This window comes from Centruroides vittatus, unplaced genomic scaffold (genome assembly GCF_030686945.1).
Source record: "Centruroides vittatus isolate TY-2023 unplaced genomic scaffold, ASM3068694v2 contig_980, whole genome shotgun sequence".
Taxonomy (NCBI): domain Eukaryota; kingdom Metazoa; phylum Arthropoda; class Arachnida; order Scorpiones; family Buthidae; genus Centruroides; species Centruroides vittatus.
In genome coordinates this window covers 1,194,884-1,208,620 of record NW_027122652.1, presented here as the reverse complement: position 1 = coordinate 1,208,620, position 13,737 = coordinate 1,194,884, and the positions used below count along the sequence as shown (strand labels likewise).

The 13,737-nt window shown below is 31.9% G+C and overlaps 2 protein-coding genes across 2 annotated transcripts in view; one reads left to right on the top strand and one right to left on the bottom strand.

Annotated features, from left to right (window-relative positions):
- LOC136985873 (SERPINE1 mRNA-binding protein 1-like) overlaps positions 1–8,693 on the bottom strand; it is a gene marked incomplete at its 3' end in the record, with an annotated part of 48,539 nt that extends 39,846 nt beyond the window's left edge. Inside the window, exon 1 of the mRNA XM_067283246.1 lies at positions 8,334–8,693. Coding sequence (XP_067139347.1) covers positions 8,334–8,553 — 220 coding nt within the window. The remainder of the gene's footprint in view (positions 1–8,333) is intronic.
- Positions 1–13,737, top strand: part of LOC136985887 (serine/threonine-protein phosphatase 1 regulatory subunit 10-like) — a 660,716-nt gene that overhangs the window by 222,879 nt on the left and 424,100 nt on the right. The window lies entirely within an intron of this gene.

The window sequence follows — 13,737 nt, the reverse complement described above, 5'->3', positions numbered from 1 at the left end:
TTACTATTGATAATTTATTTTGATAAAAAATTAAAAAATACACTAGAAAACATGTGGAAAACAATTACATAATACAATATACATTAATATAAATATATTATTTCAAATTTCATATTTACAGGGCTTAAAGCAGTCATGGCAATAAAAAAAAGTGAGAAAAGAGAGTTCACACTGAAAAAAAGCTAAGTGTTAAAATGAACGAAAACAGGCGTTATTAAAAAAACACACAAACGCACACATATTTTGTATCAATAACATTGCATATGATATTAGATTGATTATTAAGTAGACTGATAAGATTAAATATGAAAATAGTTAAGCTGAATTTATACTCCAGAAAAGTGACCAGTAAGACTGCATTAAGTTTTCATGTGCCCCATACAGAATTCCCACCGTTACACAGCAAAGTAAATGGAATAGTAACATAACTACCAGAATATGTTTCCATATAACATGCCAAATTTCAAATGCCATTTATTTCAAAGTACATTTTTTGATTTCTTCATAAAAAAAATGTAATTAAAGAAGAAAAAAAAAAACAACTTCTGGCAGAATCAGTGGGTTGCATGATCATTATATAGCAGGGGTGGGCAAGCAAAAGTTCAGTGGGAGCCGAAATGTAGGTTTTGCAAAATGCATGGGAGCTGCAGTTCTGTACTTTTTTATTCTGTACTGCAGTTCTGTACCTCAATTTTGTTATATAATATAAAACAAGTATTGAATTTTTTTTAATAAACATATTTTCACAAAATTGTGGAAATAATTTCTGCTTTTTATTATTATTTTTACAGTTTTAACACTTTCAGCAAGAGCCACATAAAACTCAAAAAGAGCTGCATGCAGCTCTCGGAGTCTCATTTGCCCATGTCTGTTATATAGCAATACCACTAGTAATTGTGACCCAATCATTTATTTGGTAATTTTATCAATATTTTTTGAATGATTAAAAATAAAATTACAGAATTCATTACTGGTAATACTAGTCTCACAAATCTATTCCCCTGAATACAACAAAACAATTTGTTAGTCATTCAACCCACAACTGACAGAGAAGAGAGTTTATGGAAACAATGTAATTAAACATTTAGCAGTTTGTTGTCCTTCACAGTGGGGAACCGGCAGAGTCTATTACTTTCACGGGAGAAAATATACAAAGCTTTCTACTACCCTGAAGTTGAAAAATAATACAATTCCATGAAATTTAACAAATCTAACCTTAATAAGTAAATGATGAAATTATTTACAGAGAGTTGATATTTGATAAGTTGTTTTTTGCTCTTATAGATTAAATTACAGAAATTATAAATAAAAATCTCATTTTTTAAAAATTATAATCATAAAATTTCGCTTACAAAAGATTGAAATGGAACGCACGCTTTTTATTTTTATAATCGCTTTGTTTTATTAGACACAGATATTATTTCTATATAGATTTATTAATTATAATAAACATACATTATGTATAAAATTACATTAAAATAACACTGTAATTAATGTCTGAAATGAAAAAGTAATTGAATCGAGTCTCGAGTCTCGCCTCTGTATTAATTAACGCACATTGGTGTAGCCAGAGTTTGTTATGGGGGCCTAGTAGAGGCTGTAATTTTCTGGGGAGGGTCACCAGGTTAACTGGGGGGCATGCCCACCCATGCCCCTTCCTGGCTACGCCCATGTTAATGCACCACAGTAATTAATTGATCACGTTGCATCAAATTAAATAATTTATAAAAATTAAAATAATTGGCTGTATCTGTTTGCAATGATAATGTAAAACACACTGTACTTATAGTTTAGCATTTCCGATATTTAATTTATTTTTGAATTTTAAAATATAAGAAAAACAATTTTTTAAATAAAGTTTCATGAATTGATATCTGCAACTTTAGATAATACAAGGCTATAAGAATCCATCAAAAAAGTTAATTAATAATAATTAAAATCGAGAAAAAATATAAGTTTCTTTCGAGGTAAGGAAACTTGTAAAAAGTCAGGTACGCGATCACATGATGCCAGTCTCCCCACTTTGCATAACCAAATGGTTGAGGTTGAAATAAAACCCCAGCAGAAGTAAAAACGAACATCGAAACATGTATCGGACAATAAACTTGAACGGGAGCGAAGATCAGACACGACACCATGTAATTTATGCTAATTACTTTCTAATATTAAAAAATTAAAATCTTCAATAAATTATAATTAAATTAATTTTTTGACTGAGTTCAACTAGAAGCTTATCGAAAAGCTAGATTAAAGTGAAAATAGCAGTTTTTCAACGTTAAATATTTACAAATTAATTTTTTAATTTGGTGCCGGATTGACCGCAGCTGTTCGAATGCACACGCACGTGACGAGTTTTATAGTTTCTGTCGAAATGGAAAATGACGAACACCGTTAGAATGCAAAAAACCATGGTGCATGTCAAATATATAAGCACCCACTTAAAACCAAACTTTTGTCTTTGTCTAAAGATTGTCTCTACAGAAGTTATTAATATTTAGGATATTAGTTTAAAATCTTGTATTTCCTGGCACGAGATTCGCTCAATCTTTAATTTTACAGAGTGCTAGAAAGATACAAGCTTTGAAACGAGTGTCCTACAACGTTTTATTTAATAATAACAGTAGAAATCAAATTTATTATCGCTATGGTAGTCAAAAACAAGTAATGTCATTGTTTAAGCTAAAGAATAGCAGGCGGTTGGGAAGAAGTTTGCTTAGCAACTTACTTCAGAAAGTATTGGTTTCTATACGATTTTCCGTTGCTAAAACATGAGTTTCTACTGTTAGTATTAAATAAAATCTATTTCTTTCTTTTGTCCACTGTGCTTAAATAAATACAAATGCTAAAAATAATGCTGTATAAAAATCACTCTTAACGCCAAACTAGAAGTGTACTTATGTCTTAATGCAGCGTGATTATATTGAAGCGCCGCGGAGATCGATATTTCACAAGGATACGAGCAAGGAGAACCCACATGCAAATTCCTACAGCATGTGCAGAGTATCAAGCTTTGGGAAGCTCCTCATTTTGTTAGTCTATATAAATGTAGTACACTACATGTGTATACGACAGTGCCTTAACATGTCACGCACGATCCATAAGGTATACGGGGACATGCTGGTTGCTATTTTGCTCCTGAGTGCATTTATGAAAAAAAAAAAAATTTCACATGGGAAGTGAAAAAAGCTAAAAAAGCTAAAAAAGAGAGTCACTTTAAGCCCTGTATTTAAATGTTTTAACATATTTCCTTAAATTAGTATTAAGCATTTTAAAACTAACAAAACCAGAAAAATATAGAATTTGATACTGAAACCTTGAAATTTAAACAATTTATACAGTATGTAATTAATTCTATATTTACTAAAATATTTAAACAATAACCAGTTCTACAACATTTAATATTTTTTAAATAACCAAATAACTATAATAGTTAATGAACGACCTTATTGGAAAGCCACCTGTATCGACATATTCTATATTAATATATATATTTTAAATAGCAAATCCTCAAACTTATTTTTCATTAATGTCTATTTTTTAAATAAACTACTGAAACATCAAATATTACTTTTTTTTATAAAGAATAGTCTTATCAATGATAAAAGTATTTTTTTCAAGTTGATTTTTAAAATTAAAATGAACATATTTAAAAACTCTGATCAAATTATAATTCATTAAACCATTAACAAAACAAGTTTTGCTGGCTGCTTTTTAATTAATTTTTTTAAAGGTATAATTAGGCTTTTTTTTTTTGCTCCATTTTACTGAAATATTCTTTTCATTCTGAAGTTGTACTTAAGTTTATCTCTATACTCAATAATGAAGTATTAAATATGGATAAATATTGTTTAACATCACAAAAATATTTGTTCAACACAGTAAAATGTTAAGTATAAAGAAAATATCAAAACTGGTAGAAACAAACTAAATTTTATACAGAATATATACATCTATGCTAAATAATAATCCTGCATCTCATCTGTTGTTGGTAACTGGTTTTTCTAGGTCTAGTATAATATCAAAATATAATCTATTCATGCAAATATCTTTGGTAATGAAAATTTACACCTTTTAAACAAAATTTCAATTTATTCATCCAGCAATTAATTTACTAGAAGATAAAATTGGTTGGAACAATCATTAAGCTAAAAAACTACAATTAGGATCAATAACAACGTAAAAGATCATATAAATATCTGCATTGTTGGAAACTTTAATAGTCTTTGTTAGTTTCATAAGTTTACCTTAAAAACTAATTTAGCAATATTTTTTTTATACACATGAAATTTCCAAACATCGATAAATTTTGAAAAACCAATTTAAAAAAGTATACATTTTACAACAATTAGAAAATAGAACTATTTCCTTGAAAATTTTGTTAATTGCCATAATTTGTATATAAAACTCAAAGCAAACAACTTGCTATAAATATTTTCCAATCTAAATGAATTGAAAACGTTCCAAAAAATAATTTCATTAACTTCAAACTTGATAATTAAACAGAAGAAAAATCTTATAAATCATTAATGCTAGATTTATGAAAATATTTCTTTATTTTGCTTAATTACCAACTTCGGAGTTTCTAATTAAAATTTCAATACTGATTCAGACACAGGTATTTTCTAGGAATTATCACATACACAGAATCTAAAAATACTAGCCAATCAACAACTTTATTTTATCCAGATGCATTTTGGAAATTACAATATTTCCCTCCTCAGTGGGCTTTCTTTCATACAAGCTAAACAAGGCACAATTACTTTTTCAATATTCTAAATAAAAGCTTTAACTAAATTCAAAATTGTAATATGAAGTTAATACAAGAATATATTCCTAAACATTTTACTATTATAGGAATTGCCTAAAATCAATATCCTAACAAAATGTTTCTAATGTCAGGCAGAAATAAAACCTTCCTAAAGAAACATTGAAAGAAAAACTGAGTTTCTTCAAATACAGTTTTTCAATTTTATTGAACTCTCCCAGTTTGTTAAAAAAACTTAAAAGAAAACAAGTGTGTCATGGCAAAATATTTTACTTCATTGTTTTCCCAATAGCAATCTTTCCCATTTCACGATCTGCAGCTTTTTAAAATGCTCTTGTTTTTGAAATAGCTTGATAACACGACTTCTGATAAGTCATTGAAAATATTTTACAAATCTACACTTGACCAATTCTGGTTGAAAGGCATTAGGTGAAAAGGCTTTGAAATATTTAGTTCAATTCTGTTCCACATATCTTTGTGAACAAACATTTTCAATATTTTGTTATTCGAACAACAAGCATAAGAATTATGTAGACATTGGTCCTGATTTAAGGTTAAAAGTAGGAAATATTGAACCAATGTGGAAGGAATTTTCAAAACAAAAATAGACACAACTTCTCCATGATATTTAGATTGAACAGATGCTAGACATAATTTTTTTAAACTTGTTATAAAAAAAGATTAGTGTAATTTAACTTGTTTGGTTTGAATATCATTACCTACCTATCAACTACTACACAAATACCAAAATTTTCAAAAACTAGTCTGTGGCTTATCTTTTAAAAAGGGAGTCCACAGCTCTTAATTGGGAACTATGGTCTTATAGTGCTAAAAACAGGGATGTGAAACCCTTAAGGTTGCATAACATATTGCAGGTTGTCTAACAATATGAATTTAGTATACATGCACCAATAATACATATGAATCTTATTAAGAAAGAACCAAAAACATTTTCATAAAAAGTTTAATTTTGCTGCTATGAATTTTATCATATACTGTCAGGCTGTACTAGAAGCCACAAAAGACTGCAAGTTTCCAACTCCTGACTAAAGGTATATGTTAGCATCCTTTTCTTATCCTGTAAATATCACTTTAGATAATGATATATTGTGTACCAAAATATTCTCTCTCTCTGGTAACCTAATATGTGGTGCATGAAATGTTCTTTTCTCTGATCAAACAGTACAGAATTATAGTTTTTAAAAATGATTAGGTCAACCTGTGAACTATCTGGTACAAGCTCAAAGACCATACTAGAACTACTACTCTACAGTAAAATTCATTTATATTTGTGAATACCGTAGTGAACCGAAAATCGGAATCAATTGGGGACTGGGGTTGTTCAGATTAGGGATTTGTTCCAATTACGGATTATGTACGAAAAAATATATTAACCTGTCCGATGTTCAAATTTTTCTCCGTTGCGTGTCGCTTCGTGTTGAATTTTTGTCGATTTTAAGCCTAACGAAAATTTTTATAATAATAATCGAGGCTATCGTATCGTTAAAAATTATTTCTGCATTTTGTACAAACAAAATAAATATATTGAAGAATATAAAAACATGAAAATTATACTTTAGAAGTAAATTTAGTATCAAAAACGTTCGATTCAGCACGACACAGTCCGACTGAAAATCATGCCGATTACCGGCAATTCCGATTTACGAGTCTCTACTGTACTATCAAGTCACAACATTTTTATGAGTCCATTCTCATAAAAATGAATACTTTAATTCTACACACTGTTAAATACTATTCTCTGATTGGTGAATTGCTTTTTGTCCTTATGTTACAACTAGTAGCCCGGAACCCTCTAGTGGGCATTCTAGCAGCAGTGGTATCATTTCGTGGTATAAATAATAAATTCACATTACAAATAATAATAATAATATTATACTGAATTTCTCATGGCATACCCTACTAAAATGCAGTCAAAAATGCAAAAAACTGCATTTATTGTTAATTTAAATAATAGCTAGGGGCACCCCTAGTAGCCACTTTTGGCATACTGTGACAGAGACTGCCCAGTTTTTAGTTTTATATAGTAGATATGGAACTATGAGCACTAAGTTTTGGCTCTACAGAGGACTTATCACACTATTCATGTCAGAGTAATCACACAGAAGTAGCTAGACACAGGTTTATTATAATGATGAGCGATTACTCGACAGCATCAATAGTGTGTGATAAGTCCTCCATAGAATCAAAACTTAGTGTTCATAGTTCCACACTGTTCTCTGACTTTAAATTAATATTGCAGGAGTCATGCCATATATTACAAAATTTGCAATTTCTAAAAATTATATTCATCTGGTAATTGCTTTTATCATCTGGCGATTGGATGATGAACAGCCAGAGAGCAGTTCAGAAAAAAGTCACTCAGTGAGAAATAGTATCACACATAACAAATTGGTCTTGGTCCAATACAATTTTACCATTAATAAACAGAAATATTTGCTTGAGAAACTCAGTCATAAAAACTCTGCTTTTATATATATATTGGTCATCCTTTCATTTAAGGTCCGTACAAAGAGTCACAGTAAGTGAAAAAGTCTATTTTGGCAAACGGGTCGGCAATTGCTATAAAAAAGCCAGAGAGACCCTGTATTGACTTTCATATATGTTATTCAGCACTGCAGAAACCACAATTCGGATAATCTTAGAAAAGATCATCCCAGACCTAAAGTTCTTTTTCTTTTTTGCTCATACAGGGATGGTACAGTGCTTGCAGAGCTTAGTCTTTGTAGAAATAGACCTTCTTTGAATTACATTTAATTCTGCAATAAACAACATTCATCTTAAATTATCTCAATGAAAATTTTTACTATAACTGTATTTCTATAACTAGATCACCGCCATTAAAGACAGTCGAAAATATCCATTCTTCTTTTAACCGGATTACAGCTATTAGTGCGCACTTTTATCGCAGAAAGGTAGTAACACTTTCAAATTTCAAAATTATTATTATTGCTTAATTTGTTCCAATAATCAATTTATAAAATACTATATTCCTTTTATGTTAGGGCATAATGAATAAGTATACATTGAGAGGAGTGACACATTTTAGCTTCAGCCACTTAAAATACGTAGAACATACATTCAGTGTTCACTTTCATTTTGCTAAAATTTTTTTAAAATTTTGTTTTATTTTAAGCAAAGTTTCCTTAGTTATTATTTAAAATGAAATTAAGATATAAAAATATGTTTCATATTTTACTAAAAAATATTTTAAAATGTTCTTTTGTCATCTTTCTTTAAAATAAATATTTTTTTTATATTTCTAAACAATTCCTAATTAGCCATAATATGATAAAAGATTATTTATGAACAATGTTTCTATCAAAAGTAGTGTATTAAGAATTAAATAAACTATAATACAAATGATCAAATTCACAAAATATTTGTAATAAATACGCAAAGTGAAATAGGAAACCTCTGTGAAAAATTCGCACCATAAATAAGCGTTACAAAAATGGACGATTTAGAAGACAGACATACATACCGTATGTTTACCAGATCGTATATAGTCAATTATAAATGAAAATGCACGTGCATCATTGCAATTTACCTGGTTCAGAATTAACTTTTCCTTTCGTTGGAATATCTTTTGTAACTTTTGTTGTTGTAACAGGCTTCGTTCCTTTAGTTTTCGCATTTTTGGGGACTTTTTCTACCTTCTTCTTTTCCGTCTCCTTTTGTTGTTGTCTGAGGATTTCCAATGGATCTTCTTCATCATCATAGAATAGTTCGTAACGATTTTTAATTCCGACTCCATATGTAGTTTCCATTTTATTTATTTCCACTCACCAATCACGATGTGAATGGATTAAGATTTCTTATGCAAGCATAGACCCACTTTTTGTTTAAGCTACCTAAACTTCCAACAACCGCAAGGTCGTAACCAACATGGCGAATGATTCTGCGAAATAATATCTGCCAGATTATAAGTATCACATACATTAAAATTATAAATCCTCAATTTAAATTCTGAAAGTAATTTTAAAATATTTATATCGAAAAATTTATTATTTTTTAATATATATTTTTGATATAAAAATTATATTACTAAAGCACGTGCTCTTATTATTTTTTGGCTCTTTCCGCCCTGTGGGTACGAAACAAGCGTCAAGAACGGAACGACTCTTCGCTCTGATTGGTTGCATTTTGTGTGCCAGCGGTAGTGGCTACCGCTGGCACACAACTTACAAACTGGCTACCGCTGGAACTTACAAATATTTCAGTTATATATTATCAAGTGCAGTATTTATACAGTTACCAGTTTTAACAATCTTTCATATAAAACATGTTTAGAAAGATATTATTATTATTCCAAATAGAGTTTCCATATTCTCAAGTCTTGCTCTTATTTATTATTGAGATATAAAACTCATCGAAAGTTTGTCTTTTTCGTTAAGAGTTAGTTGAAGGATACTGTACGTGTTTAACTCTTAACGAAAAAGACGGCCGGATGGCCGAGCGGTCAAGGAGACAACCTACGAAGCCAAACGGGTCGAAAAATCCCTAGGAATTTTTCTGGAAGTGATTTGACCGGATTTGTAGGCCCCGTTCCTCACCACCCAGCCGCCCATTCTGGGCCTGGCCGGTGGTGAGGGACGGGGACTAAGAGAGCCTTTTTTAACAAGCTCATTATGGGTTTTTTAGAAAAGGCTCTCTTGGTGCCCACAGGGTGAAGAGTTAAAAAAAAAAAAGTACCTTTTAACTGTAATGCCGACTTCTGGTATAAAATAGTCCCTCTGTAAGGCAATTTATAAAGTCTGTGTTTCCCATGATGAAAATCGAATATGTTGTAAATGGCGAAAGCATCGCTAACAATAACACTGTTCTGTAAAAAAAAAAAAAAAAATTAATTTTTTTCCTTTAAACATTCACTGAATTTCATAGTTTCAGTGATGCTTAACTTAATCCTTGTCTAGGAATAGGATTAGCCTAACACCCACAATTTTTGAGAGAAATCAGGCTTTTGAAGAAAAACATTTTTGTTCAAAATATCATATTTATTAGCTATGCACAGTGGTGATATTCAGCGGGTTCGCACAGGTTCGCCCGAACCCGTTGTTAAAATTTTCAGTTTTTCCGAACGGGTTCGCCCGAACCCGTTGTTAAAATTTTCAGTTTCCGAACCTTGTTAAACACACGGAACATTTCTCAGTGGTTTTGTTTTTTTTTTTTTTAAATATATTAAAATATACGTATTATACTCTGTAATACTACTAAACTAGAGCCTTATACCCCGTTCGCACCGAGCATTTCAATCTAGATTGTGAGCAAGGTCGGGGACTATGTCTTGGTGCGATCTCTCTGGACCGTTTCAATCTTGACCGAAACGAGGTTTAATCGCTATCGATTCAAGAGAGTTCTTGAAACTAGATCCAGTCATAAGAGAGATCCCACAATCTCACGCGCGCGAGATAATACAAGATGGCTGTGGAACACGTGTCGGGCTATGGACGGCGAAATAAAAAGGATATTGTATTTCGAGAGACGATGACATCTGTCTATTATCAGCAGTGCCATTCGGGGTGAAAAATTTCTCTGCCTAAAAAAAAAGGTTGACAGCAGTAATATACTATTGTTACCAGGGCTCGTTACGTTCCAAATACGCCACTGATTATTAGATATATTGCAAGAAAAGGTATTGTATTTATTTGTAGCCAAAGTTTCATTTCGTTGTCGGTGATTGTCAGGGAAAAATTTTCTGCTAGCGAACCCTTTGTTAAGTATTTTGAATATCACCACTGGCTATGCACATTGCTAATTGGGTAATTAGATACAAATAAATTTATGTTAATTACTCCTTTTTCATAATTCTATACAAAGAAAAACTGAAACACTTAATGATATGCTTTCTTCCTTTTATATTCCTCGGCCGCGTTTCTTTGTGCAACGAGAGTGTAGCGAAAATGACGTCACGAACAGCTATGGTTACACGTCGCTGCATCATAGTTTAGAAACGCTTTCCGCTCGAGCGAAACCTGGATGCCGTAATATATCCTTTAATTCCAGTTACGGCCGAAAGTAGTGCTTTAGTTAAAGAACTACAATATTTAAATAAAGAGATATAAAGAATTGAACATTTCTCTTTCCGAAAATGTGAACAAAGCAACGAGATAGGAGATAAATAATTATATTTAAAATATAGTACTTTCTTATTTTTTAGATAACGTTTAGAGTCATTTTATAAAATTTAATCCTTCTTAATCTTTCCATAATATTTTTCTCAACAGTCACTTCGACTTTTTTATTTTTACAGTATAATATAGTATTATACACACAAGCGTCCATTTTGCTGTACACGTTAGCGGACGTAAAAGCTGCTTTATCTATGCTGCAGCGACCTCTTGCAGCAAATGTTTATAAACGGTTCGCAATATTGCAGCGCTGCATTTAAAAACAGGTTCAGAGTGTTCGCTGTAAAGCGCTTCTCGAGCGCTGCATAAAGAAAGGCTGCCTTCTTCTGAATTATCTCGCTGTAGAGTCTAGGATTGATCTGCTAATATATTCTCGTTCCACCCTCCACTATACCGCTTTTCCATTTGAGATAGAATTTGATTCAACCTTTCTCCGTGTTCATCAGAAATAACTCCTATGTTAGCAGGAAAACATTCTAAATGGGAATGCAGAAAATGCATCTTGAGTGATATATTGCGACTCAGAGTTTAGTAGGACATAACAATTATTAGGAAATCGTGGAGAAGTTGGTAAAGTCGTACATTCCCCAAAAAATTCTAGTTTACGTTTTCGAATGAGTCCAACACAGTCATTTCCGTTGGGTTGTTCTTCCTGAAACTAGGATTCTTCAAAAGCTGCCATACTTTGAAAACAACAAAAATTCCCTTCTTTACTTTCGAGTCACTCAGATGAGAAAACTTTTGTTTCAGATAAGCAAATTCTTCTTCTCTGTCCATACCTTTCATAAAATTTTCTATCAAGCTGGATATGAAGAAGAAGTAAGAGGATTTCAGTTTTCTACCACCAGAGCAGGAAAATCAATATTCTTTTGACCTTCTTATAGTTATGTTTGCTGTGCGATCGAGCCACTTTTTTACCGAGTAGTGGCTGATTCTTGCTCGACTATCCCATTCACATAAAAAACAGCAGAATTTAGTATATCCTCTTTGAAGACCTATTAGCATTGCAACAATTTTGAGGTCAACACACATTCCACTTATGCTCATTACATTTTATCTTGTCCAGTATAACACACCTTAATGTTGTAAATTTTTTTCACGTGAACAACACTAACGACCGGAACGGATGGATGCTTGTTGCCATTGTGCAGCAAAACTCCTTTAAGGCTGAACATCGATAAGTCAATAAAGAGTCTCCACTCCGAAGGATATTGTGGCAACTGAAACTCCTCCAACAAATGCGGTATATCGTTGCTAAAAGATTGTCTTCCATTAAAAAAATTTCACATTTTCTGATTCCCTTAACAGGAGACCTTAATTTCTCTCTCCAAAGTCTTCACTGCCGGAGACGTAATGCAAGTAGTTGAGCCTTTCTTTTCGAAAGATGGAAATCATGAATCAGAGCATTAATCAGAGACTGATTGACGAGCTTGGCTCTTCTGCGAGTAGGGGTGTACCGATACAACTAAAGCATCGATATCTGCCAGTATCAGCATCGGATATCGAAACTGGAAATATTGCCGGCTGTCGCTGTTCAATTTGTCGCGTTGCCTTCCAGTTGTTTTTACTGTTGAGAAAGTACACCTATCCTTCTTTTCGCGCGGTGAATACGTTCCAAGTAATGCCGTGTAAAAAATCACATAAAAGAGACCGTACATGCATCTTGTAGAAAAATGCTCGATAGGATCTACAACTTCAACTGAATGAAAAAATAAACAATTTACAAAAGAAACGCGAGCATTTTTATTTTAGCATCATTATTTGTACGTAAATACAGTCAAACCTGTTTTATGCGGGGGATGGGGACCGCATTAAAAAAAACGCATTAAAAAAAATCTCACGAAACTTCACGAATGGCTGTAAATAATAGTTTTCGCGACACAATTAAAAAATATTTTTTTTATGCGGTCAACAGGGACCGCATAAAAAACGTCTCACATAGAAAATAACTCAAAACCGTACGAAATAGAATTTATTGACAACAGATGTCAGCACTTGACTGCATCGTCTGGTCTATCGTCTGTTTTACATATTTTTGTCCAGGTGGTGTTTTGTTGACTTAAAAAGTAAATTATTTCATTTTTCGCATATTCATGCAATAATATTACTATAATAAGTGCATTTATGCTATAATAAGTTTATTTAGCTATAATAAGTCAACGTGAGACATGACGAATCGCACGAGACTAGTCGCCAACTATACCGCACAAATTAAAAATTCGCATAAAAAAAATCGCACAAATAAAATCGCACATAAAAAGAGCGCATAAAAACAGGTTTGACTGTATAGTGAATACAAGGTAGCGTAGAAAACATAAAATCGACATACAGCATTCTGTGGTGTGCATGTAATACTGTACTGTGCTTAAAAAACGAAATTAATTATTATATATTAGAGAGGTTGCGGCCGAAGTTCAAACGTTAAACTTGTACGGCAAGCAAAGTACACGTTTGACGTTTGAACTCCAAGCGAAATAAATTGCTGCGCGCGTTTACAACAATATCCCATCAGTCAATGCGCGACGTGAACATCGCGCACTGACTTATGGGATATTGTTGAAAAATGGCAGAAACGTTTCATAACGACAAACGTTACCAGCGAAGGTAAATAAACAAATTAAACTATTTTAAAGTATTTATAGGATGTTTAATAGCACTAAATAATTATTTTTAATTAGCGTCGTGTCTCCTACAGTACGATAGGACTATCTCATACTTTTGTTGAGGGAAGTAGTGGCTTATGTAAATCCGAAAGCAGCTCGAGAAATTATTTTTAGAAAATTTACAAACCTATTACGCTGTTGATGGTAGAAGGTGCTGTGG